This window comes from Rutidosis leptorrhynchoides, chromosome 9 (assembly GCF_046630445.1).
Source record: "Rutidosis leptorrhynchoides isolate AG116_Rl617_1_P2 chromosome 9, CSIRO_AGI_Rlap_v1, whole genome shotgun sequence".
Lineage (NCBI taxonomy): Eukaryota > Viridiplantae > Streptophyta > Magnoliopsida > Asterales > Asteraceae > Rutidosis > Rutidosis leptorrhynchoides.
The window spans coordinates 118317630-118338103 of record NC_092341.1 but is presented as its reverse complement, the minus strand read 5'-3'; the positions used below and the strand labels follow the sequence as shown (position 1 = coordinate 118338103).

The 20474-nt window shown below is 33.2% G+C and overlaps 2 protein-coding genes across 2 annotated transcripts; one reads left to right on the top strand and one right to left on the bottom strand.

The window, feature by feature from the left end:
* The first annotated feature begins 12058 nt into the window (after positions 1-12058).
* LOC139866851 (uncharacterized) lies at positions 12059-15438 on the top strand. Its single transcript, XM_071855142.1, has 10 exons — positions 12059-12730; positions 12984-13061; positions 13506-13547; positions 13664-13769; positions 14047-14117; positions 14199-14237; positions 14346-14450; positions 14526-14613; positions 14984-15030; positions 15110-15438. Exons 1-10 carry the CDS (start codon positions 12113-12115, stop codon positions 15185-15187), a joined length of 1272 nt encoding a protein of 423 aa, XP_071711243.1. The 5' UTR covers positions 12059-12112; the 3' UTR covers positions 15188-15438.
* Positions 15439-16438: 1000 nt separating this feature from the next.
* LOC139867013 (pentatricopeptide repeat-containing protein At1g77405) lies at positions 16439-19771 on the bottom strand. The gene is made up of 2 exons (XM_071855323.1): positions 18006-19771; positions 16439-16695 (listed from the first exon to the last, which is right to left on the bottom strand). Exon 1 carries the CDS (start codon positions 19458-19460, stop codon positions 18108-18110), a length of 1353 nt encoding a protein of 450 aa, XP_071711424.1. The 5' UTR covers positions 19461-19771; the 3' UTR covers positions 16439-16695; positions 18006-18107.
* Positions 19772-20474: the final 703 nt, after the last annotated feature.

Here is a 20474-nt window from a genome sequence, read left to right as displayed (position 1 = left end):
AAATGTTAAGCAATCATTTTTAAAGAAAACACGATCGAAGTCCAGAATCACTAATGCATCCTAACAAACTCGATAAGACACACTAATGCAAATTTTCTGGTTCTCTAAGACCAACGCTCGGATACCAACTGAAATGTCCCGTTCTTATTGATTAAAAACGTTCCATATTAATTGATTTCGTTGCGAGGTTTTGACCTCTATATGAGACGTTTTTCAAAGACTGCATTCATTTTTAAAACAAACCATAACCTTTATTTCATAGATAAAGGTTTTAAAAAGCTTTACGTAGATTATCAAATAATGATAATCTAAAATATCCTGTTTACACACGACCATTACATAATGGTTTACAATACAAATATGTTACAACAAAATAAGTTTCTTGAATGCAGTTTTTACACAATATCATACAAGCATGGACTCCAAATCTCGTCCTTATTTAAGTATGCGACAGCGGAAGCTCTTAATAATCACCTGAGAATAAACATGCTTAAAACGTCAACAAAAATGTTGGTGAGTTATAGGTTTAACCTATATATATCAAATCATAATAATAGACCACAAGATTTCATATTTCAATGCACATCCCATACATAGAGATAAAAATCATTCATATGGTGAACACCTGGTAACCGACATTAACAAGATGCATATATAAGAATATCCCCATCATTCCGGGACACCTTTCGGATATGATATAAATTTTGAAGTACTAAAGCATCCGGTACTTTGGATGGGGTTTGTTAGGCCCAATAGATCTATCTTTAGGATTCGCGTCAATTAGGGTGTCTGTTCCCTAATTCTTAGATTACCAGACTTAATAAAAAGGGGCATATTCGATTTCGATAATTCAACCATAGAATGTAGTTTCACGTACTTGTGTCTATTTTGTAAATCATTTATAAAACCTGCATGTATTCTCATCCCAAAATATTAGATTTTAAAAGTGGGACTATAACTCACTTTCACAGATTTTTACTTCGTCGGGAAGTAAGACTTGGCCACTGGTTGATTCACGAACCTATAACAATATATACATATATATCAAAGTATGTTCAAAATGTATTTACAAAACTTTTAATATATTTTGATGTTTTAAGTTTATTAAGTCAGATGTCCTCGTTAGTAACCTACAACTAGTTGTCCACAGTTAGATGTACAGAAATAAATCGATAAATATTATCTTGAATCAATCCACGACCCAGTGTATACGTATCTCAGTATTGATCACAACTCAAACTATATATATTTTGGAATCAACCTCAACCCTGTATAGCTAACTCCAACATTCACATATAGAGTGTCTATGGTTGTTCCGAAATATATATAGATGTGTCGACATGATAGGTCGAAATATTGTATACGTGTCTATGGTATCTCAAGATTACATAATATACAATACAAGTTGATTAAGTTATGGTTGGAATAGATTTGTTACCAATTTTCACGTAGCTAAAATGAGAAAAATTATCCAATCTTGTTTTACCCATAACTTCTTCATTTTAAATCCGTTTTGAGTGAATCAAATTGCTATGGTTTCATATTGAACTCTATTTTATGAATCTAAATAGAAAATGTATAGGTTTATAGTCAGAAAAATAAGTTACAAGTCGTTTTTGTAAAGGTAGTCATTTCAGTCGAAAGAACGACGTCTAGATGACCATTTTAGAAAACATACTTCCACTTTGAGTTTAACCGTAATTTTTGGATATGGTTTCATGTTCATAATAAAAATCATTTTCTCAGAATAACAACTTTTAAATCAAAGTTTATCATAGTTTTTAATTAACTAACCCAAAACAGCCCGCGGTGTTACTACGACGGCGTAAATCCGGTTTTACGGTGTTTTTTGTGTTTCCAGGTTTTAAATCATTAAGTTAGCATATTATATAGATATAGAACATGTGTTTAGTTGATTTTAAAAGTCAAGTTAGAAGGATTAACTTTTGTTTGCGAACAAGTTTAGAATTAACTAAACTATGTTCTAGTGATTACAAGTTTAAACCTTCGAATAAGATAGCTTTATATGTATGAATCGAATGATGTTATGAACATCATTACTACATTAAGTTCCTTGGATAAACCTACTGGAAAAGAGAAAAATGGATTTAGCTTCAACGGATCCTTGGATGGCTCGAAGTTCTTGAAGCAGAATCATGACACGAAAACAAGTTCAAGTAAGATCATCACTTGAAATAAGATTGTTATAGTTATAGAAATTGAACCAAAGTTTGAATATGATTATTACCTTGTATTAGAATGATAACCTACTGTAAGAAACAAAGATTTCTTGAGGTTGGATGATCACCTTACAAGATTGGAAGTGAGCTAGCAAACTTGAAAGTATTCTTGATTTTATGAAACTAGAACTTTTGGAATTTATGAAGAACACTTAGAACTTGAAGATAGAACTTGAGAGAGATCAATTAGATGAAGAAAATTGAAGAATGAAAGTGTTTGTAGGTGTTTTTGGTCGTTGGTGTATGGATTAGATATAAAGGATATGTAATTTTGTTTTCATGTAAATAAGTCATGAATGATTACTCATATTTTTGTAATTTTGTGAGATATTTCATGCTAGTTGCCAAATGATGGTTCCCACATGTGTTAGGTGACTCACATGGGCTGCTAAGAGCTGATCATTGGAGTGTATATACCAATAGTACATACATCTAAAAGCTGTGTATTGTACGAGTACGAATACGGGTGCATACGAGTAGAATTGTTGATGAAACTGAACGAGGATGTAATTGTAAGCATTTTTGTTAAGTAGAAGTATTTTGATAAGTGTCTTGAAGTCTTTCAAAAGTGTATGAATACATATTAAAACACTACATGTATATACATTTTAACTGAGTCGTTAAGTCATCGTTAGTCGTTACATGTAAATGTTGTTTTGAAACCTTTAGGTTAATGATCTTGTTGAATGTTGTTAACCCATTGTTTATTATAACAAATGAGATGTTAAATTGTTATATTATCATGATATTATGATATATAATATATCTCAGTATGATGTATATACAGTTAAATGTCATTACAACGATAATCGTTACATATATGTCTCGTTTCGAAATCATTAAGTTAGTAGTCTTATTTATATTTATATAAATCATTGTTAATATACTTATGGAGATACTTACTTATCATAATCTCATGTTAACCATATGTATATCCATATATATATATATCGTCATGTCGTTTTTACAAGTTTTAACGTTCGTGAATCGCCGGTCAACTTGGGTGGTCAATTGTCTATATGAAACATATTTCAATTAATCAAGTCTTAACAAGTTTGATTGCTTAACATGTTGGAAACATTTAATCATGTAAATATCAATCTCAATTAATATATATAAACATAGAAAAGTTCGGGTCACTACATTCTATCCTCTGTGATTCTGGTAATTTACCAAATCAAATCATGCTATTACGTTCCTTCCTGCTTAGAACATTATGATCATTCAAAACTCTATACCTACGAATTCTGGACCGTTATCTGCTTGACTTAAAGTCGAGAAGAGAAAACAAAAGGATAGAACTCCAAAATATAAAGGAAATGAAGGAAGTGGAATTATAGTGAAAATACCAGACAAAGCAATCGAGACAGATAATCGCATTTAATTATAGAAATCTTAATTTCCATAAATCCCGAAGAATCAGGTCTTATAGATTTCCAAGATTTTCTTTAAATCTCTTGAAATCCGGAATTTAACCGTGACTACGTCAAAAGTCAAAGACGAATCTTATTTTCCTCAATTCACTATTTTGTAATAGCTTCACTCGTACGCTTCATCTAATCGAATCATTTTATCTATATTAATCGATGATCATAAAATTCTACCTTAACAATTCATATTGTCATGAAAACATTTTTATTGTTAGCCATGACGACCTCACTCAAATTTCGGAACGAAATTTCTTTATCGGGTAGGTACTGTGACGACCCCAAAATTTCTGACCAAATTTAAACTTAATCTTGTATGATTTCGACAAGATAAGCAAAGTCTGTAATATTGAGTTACAAAATTTTGAAAACTGTTTACATAAAAGCATTTGATCTTTGACCATTCCCGAAGATTCACGAACAGGATATTATGATTAGATGTGAGTATAGATAATAATTTGCAAAACATTAACAATGTATTAAAAGTTATACTCTAGGATTATTTGTTTCATTATATAATTATTACATATTTAATATTTGGAATATAATTATATATATATACATATATATATGTATAATTTCTATACATAATTATTGATTATGTATATTGGAATATATTAAAATATATAAATATTAAATATTTAACATATGATATCATATAATACATAATTGTAATAATTAAATGTAAAGACAAGTTAAAAAAAATATATTTGTTATACTATTATTATTATTACTTTTATTATTACTAATATCAATATCGGTATCATTAATATTATTATGGAAATATATAATTTGTTATATCTTCGTTATTATTAGATATTACTATTATTAAAATATATAAAAAGTTAGTACTCATTAATATTATATACAATTACATTACATAATCTATAATATGTAATTTTAATGTATTAAATGCAATTGTTATATTAATAGAGTTATTACTTTTAATATTAATATAAATACTAGTGCTATTAATATTCTTATTAAAACAATTTATATATGAAACTTGATATATAAATATTATCAATACTAATATTATTATCAAAAATAATATAATTAGTAATATTATTATAATTATCATTAATGAGTTCTAATTTTAGGGTAAAACTTTTAGGGTCAAACTTGATATATAAATCTCAACCTCCAACTCTTTATATCGAGCTCTAATTTTAGGGTCAAACTTTCAAATTCAAAAGTCAAATATTTCGTTCATCGTGAAATTCAACTCGGTATCGATGTTTCAGATACAATTGATGATCCCTAGAGTTTCTAAGATTCAAATAGAACCTTTTTCATGTTATGATCGTAGTCTAAATCATCCTGCAATTTCAAATTGGATGATGAGTTCATAAAACGTTTTCAGTATCTGTTTCAAATTGTGTTTCTTAAATTCTTCTCCTGTTTTAATTAGATTAATTGATTAATTGAATATCAGTTGTTTCTGTAATCATAAGAATTCTAAAAATCAAATTTTAAATGGTTATGATGGTGGATTGAACCTTGGATTGATTTTGGAAAGCAGAAGAAGAAGAACGATAAATAAATGGGGTTAAATGAATAATAAGTCAGATTAATTACAGAAAATCGTGACAGATCAATTGGTTAAATGTGTTTGGGTATTTACGAGAGGTCTCGGGTTCGAACACGGTTCGGGGCGTTCTTTTTTTTTTTTAAAAAACAAGCTTTGGAGGTAGTTTTAATATTTTTTTTATTGTTATTATTATTATTATTATTATTATTATTATTATTATTATTATTATTATTATTATTATTATTATTATTATTATTATTATTATCATGATCATTATTATTATTGTTATTGTATGTTATTATTATTATTGTTATTAGTACTATTATAGCTATTATTACCTTATGTATAAGTATTAAGAATTTTATCATTATTATTATTACTAATACATGTATTATTATTATTATTATTATGATTACGACTATTATTATTATTAACATAAGTATAATCATTAATATTATTATTATTATTATTATAAGTATTATTATTATTATTATTATTATTATTAATATTATCATTATTAGGAATATAAATATTATTATTATCATGGTTGTTAAAAGTATCATTTTTAGAAAAATTATTATTAAACATTATTATTATTAAATTTTATCATTATTATTATCATTATTTTCATTTTTATTATTATTAACATTATTATTATTATTATGATTATGATTATAGATATCAATATTATTATAGAAAGGATTAAGTTACAAATTAAATGAAATTATTAATATTATTATTACTATCATTACTACCTTAGTATTATAATAACAAACAAATATTTTTATATATAAATAACTACACTTAATACATGTAACATAACTATATTAATATTTTTACTAATTATTTATCTAAAGTATATAAACTAGATATATTTAATTAAATTATTAATGAAACCTATAAATTATTAAATATAAAAATTATATCACTAATAATAATATCTAAATTTGTTCGATTACCAGTATATGTTTTAATATATATAAATGATATAGGTTCGTGAATCCAAGGCCAACCCTGCATTGTTCAGTATCGTCGTATGCATATTTTTACTACAAAATATCATAAAGTGAGTTCATTTGATTCCCTTTTACTCTTTACATTTTTGGAACTCATAATACATGCGCTACTTTTACAACTGCTTTATTAAATGCTTTTGAAATACATTTTGAACTGCGAATACATGAAATGCTTTTATAAATATTTGACGAGATAGACACAAGCAAAACATTCCTCGAATGAATTATGTGGACGTGATAATTGCCACCATTGAATTATGTGGACGTGATAATTGCCACAATTGATATGAATATTTTTCCCCTGATTATTATTGCTTGGTAACCTAAGAATTAGGGAACATCACTAATTTTGAGAATTAGTGCACGCCTAATTGACACGAATCCTAAAGGTAGCTACCGGGTTTAACACCCCCACCCAGAATGTTCACTAGACGGAAGGGCTAGTGGGCGTGGTGTTTAGTACTTCGAAGTTTATATGATTATTATACAGATGAGATGTTCTGTTTTGGGGATATTATTATGCGCATTATATGTTAAGGTCGGTTACCAAGCCAAGCTATGAAAGAAATGAAAAGTGAATGTTATGTATCGAGAGAATGATTTTATACACAGGTTATGTGTATGTTATTTTTGTGCACGAGATATGTGTACGGTTTCTAAGAGTTATGAAAGATGATTTCGTACACAAGAAAGGTGTACTGTATTTCAAAGATATCGCATGTACATTACAGGTGGGTATAGGATTCGGGCCCATTTGTACCATGCAGGATTTAAATCTTGTGGTCTATCAAAATGATGAATTTTATTGTTTTATGATAAACCTATGAACTCACCAACCTTTTTGGTTGACACTTGAAAGCATGTTTATTCTCAGGTATGAAAGAAATCTTCCGCTGTGCATTTGCTCATATTAGAGATATTACTTGGAGTCATTCATGACATATTTCAAAAGACGTTGCATTCGAGTCGTTGAGTTCATCAAGATTATTAATAAGTCAATTATAGTTGGATATATTATGAAATGGTATGCATGTCGTCTACTTTTTATGTAAAGAAAGTTTGTCTTTTAAAAACGAATGTAATGTTTGTAAAATGTATCATATAGAGGTCAAGTACCTCGCGATGTAACCAAATGTAATGTATTCGTCCAGATGGATTAGGACGGGTCCTTTCAATATATATTTTTGGGACTGAGAATACATGCGCTGCTTTTATAAATGTTTTACGAAATAGACACAAGTAATCGAAACTACATTCTATGGTTGGATTATCGAATCGAATATCACCCCTTTAGCTTGGTAGCCTAAGAATTAGGGAACAGACACCATAATTGACGCGAATCCTAAAGGTAGATCTACGGGCACTAACTCCCCCCATACTGGAAAATGGTATGCTTTAGTACTTCGAGTTTATATTATACAGATGGATTTCTGTTTTGGGGATATTCTATATGCATGATGTTAATGTCGGTTACCAGGTGTTCAATCCATATGAATGATTTTTAAACACTTGCGAGTGTATGATTATTGAATAAAGGAAATCTTGTGGTCTATTAAAATTATGGAAATGATCGATTATGATAAACTAATGAACTCACCAACCTTTTGGTTGACACTTGAAAGCATGTTTATTCTCAGGTATCAAAAGAAATCTTTTGCTGTGCATTTGCTCATTCTAGAGATATTACTTGGAGTCATTCATGACATATTTCAAAAGACGTTGCATTCGAGTTGTTGAGTTCATCAAGATTGATAATAAGTCATTCATAGTTTGGATATATTATGAGATAGCATGCATGCATGTCAACTTTCATTGTAATGAAAGTTTGTCTTTTAAAAAAATGAATGCAATGTTTGTAAAATGTATCATATAGAGGTCAAATACCTCGCGATGTTACCAAATATAATGTATTCGACCTTATGGATTAGTATGGGTTGTAAGGGTGCAAACCAAAGTCCCACATCGGTCATGGGATAAAACAAATGTATGTATATAAGTCTAAGGGGAAGTCCCTCTATCACCAATTGGTTTTAGAAAAGGATGGACTCTTGGGCTTATATTGCAGGACATTGTGTTTGGGCTATGCGATCCTTACAAATGGTATCAGAGCTAGGCTATAGCCCCGATGTGGAGGACGGCACAGTAGGGCGCACCCCTGAGCGCACGCAGCGACATGGCGCACCCCTCGGTCTTGAGCAGCGATGAGTGGACCCAGCTCTCGTTCGAGGGGGGACCCTGGCACGATGAGTTGATCCTGGAAGCCTTGTATCGAAATCTCCCTGCCCTCCCACCAGGTTGAGAGTTCCGAGTTGACAGCGGTAAATGTTGGATCCAGACTATCGTTGGAGGGGAGGCCTAGATGGACTTAGGTTTGAGGGGAGGTTTGTAAGGGTGCAAACCAAAGTCCCACATCGGTCATGGGATAAAACAAATGTATGTATATAAGTCTAAGGGGAAGTCCCTCTATCATCAATTGGTTTTAGAAAAGGATGGACTCTTGGGCTTATATTGCAGGACATTGTGTTTGGGCTATGCGATCCTTACATGGGTCGCTTCAGATGAAGAGGAAGTGGATTATTCAGATGACTCACAAGAGGGTTTTGACAAAGGTTTGACGGACGGTGCGCCGGGTATCACCGATTTTAGATTGCATGGTGTGGGTTCATCGACCCGGGTTGATGATGGTGGTAATGAAGTGGTTCGGAACGTTGGCTTTTTTGAGGAGCTTGAGAAGGAAGGTTCGCTTCCTCCTCGCGTGCCGGGTGTTAGGATTGGTTGTTCTTCTACAAAGGTTTCATCTTACGAGATTAAAAATCGGAAGGGCAAGTTATTAAATCGATTGAAGGTGAGCGGGGTGATTGTTAAACCAATCATAAAGACTCCAAAAGGTAAAGAGGTGATCAAGTAGTTTGTGTCGGTTTAGTTTAGTTTGTTGTTATAGGCACATTGGGATGGTTCTTAGTTTTTTGTTATTGTCCCGGGGTCGGTTGCGATACGCTTTGCTTAAGGCTCGGGCTTAGTTAGCTTTAGCTCTTTGTTGAGTGTTAGGGTTGTTCATTGCCTCCGAGCCTTATATCGCTTTTGTTTCGTTGTATATTTTGTTAGTCTTTTTCATCTATTGATGTAAAAGATTTTTTTAATGTTATCGTTATTTTAGCCAAAAAAAAAAATTGAAAATTAAATTATAACTGCCAATTTAAATATTCTTGAGATATTTGTTTATTGATTTATCATTCGGATCAATATATCTCATAATTACATATTAATAACAAGAACATCAAGGTGAAACTTACTTGGATGTGAAATCGATTTGCAACTGGTTTGATGATGAAGCCATGATTAGGGTTAATCAATTACTATAGTTATGTCAACAATCCGATGGAAAGATTATTTCTTGTGTTCTTGGTGTTATCGGAGAGAGGAGAAAATACGTGATATTCACATAATACATATTAAAGACTATAATAACAATACAAATAGGAATCATACACATACAAACAGAGGCGGAGCTATGTACAAAAGGTATGGGGTCATTTGACACCATCGAAAAAACCATATATAATAGATATTTAATAAGTTGAAGCATAAATGCATTTTTTGCTCACTGGTTGTTGATCTTTTACTTCAATCCCAGCATGCTTGTTCGAAGCTTGCACACATATTCAGTAATTTTTTGTTTCTACTCATTTATATGGTCCACCCAAATACGACTTATGGTCACAGAAATGTTAAAGTTTGATGAAGGTAATTGTTTATGATTTCCTAATTTATTAATCAAAGAAATATTTCACATGACATTTGTGTTAAAAGGAAAAAAAATATGTTTATACTTAATCCTAGTCCGTCGATTAAATTATTGTAACTAGGTAGATTTTTGTTATATGACACCAATCATCTTAAATTATTGTAACTAGGTAGATTTTGTTATGTGACACCAAACTTATAAAATTCTGACTTCGCCACTGCATACAAAATAATATGTATTATGTTATTATAGCTTACAGGTGGTGATCCCGTGGCCAGAAAAGTTTCTACTACGGGGTCGTCTTTGATTCACAACTTGGATAGTGGGTCTAAAATTGATTCTGATGTGGGCTAGATTGGTGCTATGATCCAGTTTATGATGAAGATGGCGTTCCAGAGTGTGATGAAGATGGTGAGACTTTTGTTGACGCTAGCTAGCGTGAAAGATTATATAGGTGTGGAAGAGTTGGTGATGAATGGTGCGAAGTTGGAATCCACTTATTTTCGTATTGATTCTATGGGTCGTAATGTTGGATTGGGCAAATCCATGGCGAGCTCTTCTACCGGTTTCTTTGAATCGGTAATGAAAATTTTTGAATATGATTGGGTTGAAGCAAAGCTCATTAACTCGAAGCAACCGTCCAAGTCTAAAAAGCCGAAAAAGAAAAAGGTCGTATAAAGTGTCAAGTTGAAGATGTTTTCGGAATTCGTAAAGGATATTTGATGCTATGTTGAAGATCGGTGTGGTTCGGCTCGTATAGGTTTGTTTGTGACGCTTTATTTGCCCCGTAGTGTTTTGCTTGTCTCAGCCATCTTGTTTTGCTTTTAGTGTGTTCATGTAGTTTTTTTTAATCGAAAAGCAACAATTTCATTAAAACCCAATAAAAACATAGGCATTGCCTAGTAGTTCATCGAGATACATCCTCTAACTTGTTGCGGAGACAGCAACATAATTACAAAGCTAGAGTATTACAATGTAATGAATACAGACTATGAAAAGATTATAAACCATACTCGATAGGATTTGTTAACCATTTTTTCCAATCAATCTCCAATTTCTTCGATCTCTTAGAGATTCATTCGAAAGATTTTTGTTGTACTTCCATAAGAGCGTTTGGGCCAACCCAACATCTATTTTCAAACACTTTTTTGATTCCGGTTCCACCAAATCAAATATGCGCACGTCCATTCCACGGCTTGCCAAAGTTTAATACCCAAACTCGTGAGCAGTGCATTACACTTCCCTTTGAAAGCTTCCACGATACTAAGGTTTGAAACATTCCCGAGCCCCCACCATCTGTATACACTTTCCCATACGTCCATAACATGCTTACAAAAAATCAATTTATGTTCAAGAGTCTCGACATCATCATTACAAAGGGGACAACGGACTGAATTGAGATCAATACCTTTTTTTTTTTTTTTTTTTTTATCTAATTCGACCCTTACCGGTAACCTATGCTTCAATACCCGCCACACATGTACTTTGACTTTTAGCGAGACAAAATTGTTTTTAACTGTTTCGCCATGTACTCGTCCATCGTTTAGATAATGCCCACCATTTAAAACCTGAAAGAGATTTTGTGTTGAATACTCCGTTACCTGCAAATTTCCATACCCATCCATCATTCTGTCTAATCGGCTTCGCATTAATCAGGTTTGCAAGATCCAGTAATTCGCTTATGTTTCTCCCGTTTGGTTCACGACATCAGTCCCATTGAAAGTTAACATGTTGATTTGACACCCATACAGCTCGCTCATTAACCATTGCGTTCTTGTTGTTTTCCAGGTGATACAATCTTGGGTACTTGTTCATTAACAGCATATCAATAATTCATGGTTCTTGCCACAAACTTGTTTCATGTAGTTTAGTTTAGATTTTTGTTGTGAGGTTCCTTAGCCGGTTTATGTTTCTAGTTTTTTTTGTTTTGTTTTGTTTCGGTTTTAGGTTATGTTCGTTCGGTTTCGTCGTTTATTGATTGTACGCCTTTCATCGTTTCGGCAAAAGGGTTTCTCTGATTATATAAAGTTTTCATTTTTTTTTTTTTTCAAAAATAAAAAAAAATAAACTCTTTTTACCAAAACACCCCGAATCGGTAAACCTCGTTTTTCTTCACCATCGTCATAAACTAAAACCCTCATTTCTGTAATTTCATGGCGGCCCTCCACCGTCTTCTCTCTCAAGCTCGCCGCTATTCACCAAATTCTTCCATTTCCAAATATTCTCAAATTAGATCATTCTGTTCATCTTCATCACCACCGGATCCCAATCCCAATCCACCATCACCACCAACTGAACTCAATCGAAACACACCACCACCCCAATCAGCATCCGTTCAACCCGTTTCTTACCCAATTAAACACCCATCTCCAAAACCCGACCCAAATCCCCCAAACCCACAACCAAATACCAACAACAATTCGGACCCACGTGGGTGGACCCGTGAAGACGTTCGGTTCGTGAAGGATTTCAAACCACCACCATCATCATCATCATCATCATCGTCTCCATGGGATGCTGTGTTTGGTACGAAGGTGGCGCCTTTACCGGAGGATAAAACTGAGAAAGAAATTCAGGCAGCGAATGATGAATTGGAATCAGAAAGGTTGAAAATTGAAGCGGAAAATAGGGTTATGAGAAGGGTTATTAGAGGTGTTGTTGAAGAACAAAAAGTTCCGTTTCCTAGTTTGATTAAAGTGGATCAATTGCAAAAGCAGAATAAAGCACAAAAAGTTGTTCTTGATCTTAAAGAAGCTGTTCACCTTGTTAAGGTTCGTTTGTTTGTTTAGTTGATTTGTTTTTAGTTGTTCGAACTGTCAATGGGTATTCGAAAAATTGAAACTTGATTTTGGAAATTAAGTTATATGGTGATGTGAGGTTAGAATATCAGATAATTATATGAATGATTTACATTCGCATGTAATGTAATATATCTGTAGCTAGTGATTGGATTAATTTGGACCATAATTGTGTTGGGTCTTTGACCATGTTTCTTGAATTGTTCGCTTTTAATTGAATTTTCAGGCGAATGCTAAGCGAAATTTTGACGAGACCTTGGAAGCACATGTAAAATTAGCTGTCGATCTCCGTCGAACTGATCTGGTATATATCTTTATGCTAAAACACTTCTAAAAAAAGGTAGAAGGTTTTCCTTGTTCGGATAGCCGGGAGTGTGAGTAATTCGACCCATAATCTGATGTACGCAGCCAGCAAGATTACTCTGTGGCTGTTTCCAACCTCTCCTTGGCCACCGCTAAATAATCGTCCTAAACAGGATTCGAACCTGGGACCTTTTGCAAGAAAATTGAGGCCCCAACCATTGGGCTATCTTGTGATGGTTATGCAAAAACACTTAAGACCTTGTAAAAGTAGCAAATTTTGTTTGATGTTTACTTTTAAAAATGCTTTATCATGTATTGTAGATAATTATGGAGTACTAATTTTCATAAAAACTAACTTTCTTGGGTAACATGTTATTGTTAGGGTTTATTTTTTTGTATTTGAATTATCTTATGTTGTTACTTTGTTATTGTTATGTAAGTGCAGAAATTAACGGGGTCATTATCTCTGCCTCATGGCAGTGGAAAGGTACTATTCATGTTTGATTAGGATTTAGTATTTATTAATATTTAATTTTAATTTTAAATTTAATTTAATGCCGCTACTGTAGTTATATTAGCTCATGTTGGGTCAAAACCTTGCAGGCTCTTCGTGTGGCTGTGTTTGCTGATGGAGCAGCTGCTGATGAGGCTAGAGCTGCAGGAGCTGATTTGGTGGGTGGCGAGGACCTTATTGAAGGAATAAAAAACGGTAATTAACCCGTCAAATTATGCTATTGCTATCATACTCTACGTAGAATGTGGATATTCTCATGGTACATGGGCTGCAAATCTGACCTAACTTTGACCAATACTCAAACCCACTTTGACTGGCTTTGACCCGACTTTTTAGCGTTGACCGACTTATTAGACTTTTTTGGCGAAACGGGACTGGCTAGTCACCAAACCGACTAGTCGTCCGCCATTTACAACACTGGGCAATTGATCGTACCGCAAGATCCTTATATGTTCATTCACAAATTTTGCAGGCACCATTAACATCAAAGAAATCGACAAGTGTATTGCAGTTCCTCAACTGATGCCACGTATAGGAAAAGAGGTTTGTACTTTTTATATTGGGAAATCGGCAATTAACTACTACATGACTTGTTCCGAGTGAGATTTTTTTTTTATGCTGCAGATATCCAAAAAACTAAATCGTTTGACACCAAATGCAAGAGTGAGTCACATTTTTTTTTTTTTTATTATTTAAATTTCATCTTGAAAGCTACTACATTGTTGTTTAGTAATTGAATCACTTCTTATTATGTTTCATAATCTTGTACAGGATGGTTCTGTGACCACTGATATTTCAACGGCAGTGAAAGATGCAAAGAAAAATATTAAGTTTAAGAAAGATAAGTCTGCTATCGTTCATGTTGGTCTTGGAAAGGTATAATTACTTAATTCCCTTTCGAATTATATTCATGTTATGTGCGACTAACAATTTTTAAAATATATGAATCAGGTAAGTTTCACCGAAGAGGCTTTATGTGAAAATGTGGGTGCTTTTGTTAATGCCCTTTTGCTTGCAAAACCTGCAGGATTAAAGAAAAGTAAGTAGCATGCCTTACCTGCTTTTGTTTATTTCTTTTTATTTATTTTTCTAAAAAATTTAATATAATAACACGAATAGTCCCGGTGGTTTGTCCTAAATTATTGATTTAGTTCCTAAACTTAATTTGTTTTCGTTGGTAGTCCTCGTTGTTTACAAATCTTGCGCTGATAGCCCTGCATATGACGGTTGTTAAAAACTTCTGTTAAATTTTCTTACATGCTAGGGGAAAAATAGTTTAGGGACCATATCAGTAATTTGGGCAAAACGCAGGGACCATCCGCATAATTATGTCTTTATTTATCTATTATTACCACTTCTGGTACATGATTGCAAACTGGAGATGAGCCAACTTTTTTATCTTTGTGTAGGTTCAAAGTATGCTGGATACGTGACCACGTTTCACATCTGCAGCACGGTACGATTTTGTAGCATTTTTTTATCAAAGATTTTGGTTAATAAAGTTGAAGTAAAGTTTAAATGATTAATGTTTGCAGATGGGCCAGTCTTACCCTGTTTCGATCCAGTCGTTATCCATAGCAGCCGATCGTTACACAAAACTGCAAATGAGATGACCATGAAATCAGCTAAAAACTCGATGCTGTATTCGCGTCACCAAATTTTTTTCTTTTTACTGTTGCATTTTGGTTGGTTAAATTATATACACTAGCTGATGGTGAATTTTTTCTGCATAAGCTTGATTTTAGATGCTATTTGTTTAGCTAATAATTATAATTAACTGGTTTTTTAAGGTAACACCTAATTTAATAGCTCTGTAATGTAGAACTTTAAAATTTTGATGCATCTTGAAGATATATTATGTTTATTTATGGCAATTGTAGGAGTAATTAGTAGCAATTTCTTTATAGTGAAGATGTGAAATAAATACCTTTTACCCAGTAATTTTGTATCGTCTATTCCGTAACACTTTTTGAGCTAAGAAAGAACGAAGCTTGTATAAAAGGTAGAGGTAGAACGTTTTCCCTGTTCAGGCTACCCGGAGGGCGAGTAATCCGAACCCATACTCTAATGTACACAACCTAGCAGGAATACTCCCTGACTGTTTCCAACTCATCCCTGGCCACCACTAAATATTCGTCCTAGACGGGATTAAAATCTGAGACCTCTTCCAAACTTGAGCTATTTAGTGATGGTTAAAACCTGACCTTTTGTTAATAGTGCCTCAGGTTGTTGCTAGATCTACAAAAAGCGACATTTTGTTTTGGTTTGGATCAAAGTTGTCACCAATGCCTCAACTTTACAAGAATGCTTAATATCAAGATAGAATATACCAGAAATTGTCATTTTTGAGAGCACACAAGTTTGTCTTTGTTTGAAACGTTATACTAATAATGATGTAGATGAAGTATTACACGTGGATAATTGCTTTACCGAAGGTAAGGCAGATAAAAACCGAATTAACCATCTAAATCGATCCACATTAACCAAACCGAACATATAACCGCACTTTTGATAACACTTTTCAATTAACCGAAGTGTGGTTCGGTTAAGTAAGTTTTTTAACCAAACCCCGGTTATGATTAACGCTTTCCAATTAACTGAAGTTGTGGTTCGGTTAAAAAAGTTGATTAACCAAAGTTTTGGTTAGGGGGAGGTTTTCACCTATAACCGTCTTTAACCGTCCCATGCTCACTCCTATTTATTTATGCAGCAATTGAATCAACTTTTGCTGCGATACACATCAGCACATTATCATTCCCACCTAGCAAGCATCTTGCGTTATGAAGTGGACCCCTTGTGTTAATCAATTGCAAAGGGAATGCTAAAATAGTATACAGAGCATGGAGTATTTGTTATCAGTTATTACCACTTCGTGATGAAATGCTTTATTTAACTTTGGAAATATCTAAAAGTGCACTAAAAAGTTTACAGTTGAACGCAAAACCGGATATTTGAAAACTTTAGAACTCTTATCAAGAGAACCCTCCTCAAAGGCCAAACGAAATTCGATCGAAGTAAAAAAGGGGGCTGGTTTTCGTGAAGGAGATGCAACCAACTAATCGTACCAAGGCACAATTTCAATTTGTAATCCACGTAAGGTTCGACAGCCTTGAGGTAGAACCTGAAATGGGTCAACAGAACATACAAGTTAGTTTTATAAAAAAAACAACAGCAACTTAAGGTTGCATATATATTGTTTTAACAATTCTTGCTATTCAAAACAGTCATGGTAACTTCAGGTTAAAACATAAGATTTGCAGCTATAAAATAGAATTAATTATCACAACAGTTAGGTGAAAAATTCAAATTGACATTTATGAAAATTACAGTTTGTCAAACAGGCGTGATCTATGGTGGCTTGAGAGTAAAGTTGCAATATGAGCATGCCCTTGTCGCTTTAAAATGTTATGACATAAACCCTAAAAAAGGTCTTCTCAACTGATGACAAAACTCTTAATTTTTGTTTGTCTGCAACCCACTTTACACTTCCTTTTTCTCAAGAAAAACTGAAACTTACAGATCTTTTTTTATATGGATGAAATAAAATGGAAGTCATTCGATTTTACATCTCCGAATTGCTTTGTCACCAAACGAATACGCTGCCTAAAATACATCAACTTAACATTTATAAACAATTCGTAGTTCCACTGGTTTAACGTTACCAATCTACAACTTAACCCTAAAAGTTTATTAGTAAGATAATTCATATCTAGTAAGCAACTGGAGAGAGCTTCGTTTTAGGACAGGAACGAGCGTTCAATTTAACTAGTTTTATAGCGTTGACAAAAGACATAAAATCCACAAGTACCGGCGGAGGCCCTAGATCGATTGGCCTCAAAGAGTTGGGTCAAAGCAAGAAAGAGTACGAAGGAACGCCAAAAGCAAAGGCAGTTCGCTGGGTCCCTACTGACGCTGGAGTGCGAAAGCATGGGGGACGCCGGCCAGCGGCAGAAGTTGGAATACGTGTAGTGTGGTGGTTGGGCCTACCCACCCTATTTGTCTATCTACGGTCCAATGGCAGGTGTCAATCTTCACATGTTACAGTTGTTAACTGTTCATATACTCACAATTTTCAAGCAAATCACAAAAATGTAGCTCCTAATGTCTATCCGAGTATCTGATATAGATTACAAAACAATACACAGTATATGCCTGCTTATTTTATCTTAGTTCTCTTAACTGACACTTTTTATAACCTTATTTTGGTTCGAAGTACATCCTTTATAACCTTCAAACTAAGACATTTGAACCCCATAAAGAGAATGATTATAGTATTTGATAAAAAGGACGGTATTAATTAAGTATTTTTGTCACATTAAAGAGATTTACTTAATATCCATTAGAGCAATTTTGAGACTCGTCAAGGGAGAATAAAGCATTACTCAATACAAACAATAAAAATGCATGATAAGCATCATTGAATCAACATACCTCGGAGCATACAAAACAAACAGCATACTCTGCACAAAACCAAGCAGAACAGTTTCATCATTTCATGTTCTAATGCAAGTCGTTCAGCAACAAGAAAGCTCCTTAATGTTCCAAATCACAATTACCACCCACAATAAATGGAGACTTTGCAGACATAAACGGTTTAACTTTCATAACGTGATTATATCTATTCTTGATACCATCTTCAATCCTTCGACAAATCTCATTACCCAATAAATCCATCCTCCCAATAGATTTTAGCATTCCATAAACTAATTTATACGTATATTCTCTAGGTATCGACCCTGTATCAACCAATTCAACAAGAACATCCCATGCCTCTAACGCCTTTCCCGCTTCACAAAATGCATGAATAATTGGCGTATACGAACTCGTTGTAGGCACACCATGATTCAATTCTTGCATCTTTTTCAACAGATCTAAAGCCTTATCAATCTCATTAGTAGCACTATAATATCTAACAAACGAATTATACGTAACACGGTTCGGCAAACAACCCTGTTTGACCATATCCTCAAACAATTCCAAAGCCCTCTCGATTCTATTAGTCTTACAACAACCATCGATCAAACAATTATACGTTACAACATCGGGTTTAAAACCCTTAAACAACATTATCCTAAATAAATGATTAGCTTCCCACATTCTTCTTCTAATAGCCTTCTTACAACCAGTTTGCAAACTATATTTACAATACGAACTAATTAAAATAGTATAAGTAAAAGTATCGGGCGGACACCTAAATCCGGGCAACTCCATTTGTTCAAACAAATACTTGGCCATTTTAAAGTTACCAACTTTACATAACGCATAAATTACCGTATTATACGAACAAACATCTGGTTTACAATGAAACTGCTTCATTCGATAAAACGCAGCCAATGCTTCGTTTACAAGCCCTTCTTCACCCAAAACCTTAATCAAACAAGTCATCGTCTCAGTTGTAACAAGCCCTTTACGTTCACTTTTTCTCAAAACGTCCTTTAAGAACATATAAAGTTGTTTCAATCTATTACCTTTAGCCAAAACAATAGCCATTTCTCTACAAGTCATTTCATTGTGATCAAACTTAAATTGTGACTCAACCCAATAATAAAATTCAAGAGCTTTATCTAGCCCTAACTTTACTTTTTGAGGATCCCTATACGCACCCGGGCCAAGAACCATCACACCTTTACGAAACTTAATCGTTTCTTCATGAAGGTTTCGTTGTTTTAACGGAGCTCGGTGTCTGAAGCCCGTTTGACGACCAATCGATCTAGCGGATTGAAAAAAGTATCTTGGTATTGTTCGCAGTACCTCGGTGACTAATTCGGTAGAAAAGTAATGGCTTGAAAATGAAGATGATTTGGCAAAATGCGAATCGAACGGGCGGTTTTGGACTATTGAAGCCATGATTTGGTTTATAACATGAGCATTACGCTTTGAAGACATGATGGATATACTTTTTTAGGGTTTTGAATTAAATTAGGGTTTATTAGGCGAAACCCTTGGTTGAAATATAATGATTCTTTGATAAGAATATATATGTTTGTTTATGAATCAATCGTATTAATAAATACACTGAGTGGTTCAACAAATGTGGAGACAGGTTATTGAATGTAATCTATACGAGATGTATATAAATACATATACACAAAACCTAATTGAAAACAATTTAACATGAGATCATAAAATCAGTTGAAAGAAAATTCTACCTAGTAGAGGATTGATGAACTGTTTGGGCAGTCGAGAAATAAATCGCATCAATTTGCAATCTGGTGAAGCAGGGGAGGAAGAAGCAAAATAGGGCTAACATAAATCGGTATTTAGTATTTACCGTACATAAATACTAACATTTCAATTTTGTTTTCGAGAGACCATTCTTACCCGCCACTTACCACTTTTTGATCACTTACCACTTTTTGATTCATACATACTTTTTTTTACCATAAATTTACAATTATATCGCTACATGTATTTAAGAAGTTGAACTTCTATTATTATTCTAAACATAAGTAAAGGTATAATAGCCAATTAAACGTGAATTTTATATGATTCTTGTTAAATTTAAATAAATAATAAACAAAATAGGAATTTAAATGAATGATTATTCGAAGAAAAGACGTGTTACAATTGACTCAAGCATGTTTATCAAGATTCAATTTAACAATCAATTACATTGACTAACACCACTTTTAGCAGGCATGCTAAAGAGACGTCGTTGTCAAGGAACTGATACTAGCAAGCTCCATTGGAGCTTCTTCCAACGACCGTGCTTCAATATGTCATTGTTGGGCATATTCAAAGACGGAGCATTTGGCAATTTTTTATTGTAAATTACACATTAAAAGTGGTACATTGTATTAATTAATTAATTTTGGTGGGTCCATTTTATGGTAAAGGTGTATGTCATGGATACTAGGAAGTGTGATGAGTTAAGTGATAAAGAAGTTGCTGAGGTGGCGG

What these genes read in the sequence shown, in the direction of transcription:
- LOC139866851 (XM_071855142.1), top strand. Translation starts at nt 12,113, where the DNA reads ATGGCGGCCCTCCACCGTCTTCTCTCTCAAGCTCGCCGCTATTCACCA. An exon ending in AAGCTGTTCACCTTGTTAAG is followed by an intron (nt 12,731 to 12,983) that starts GTTCGTTTGTTT and finishes TTGAATTTTCAG; the next exon opens with GCGAATGCTAAGCGAAATTT. An exon ending in TATTGAAGGAATAAAAAACG is followed by an intron (nt 13,770 to 14,046) that starts GTAATTAACCCG and finishes CAAATTTTGCAG; the next exon opens with GCACCATTAACATCAAAGAA.
- LOC139867013 (XM_071855323.1), bottom strand. Translation starts at nt 19,460, where the DNA reads ATGTCTTCAAAGCGTAATGCTCATGTTATAAACCAAATCATGGCTTCA.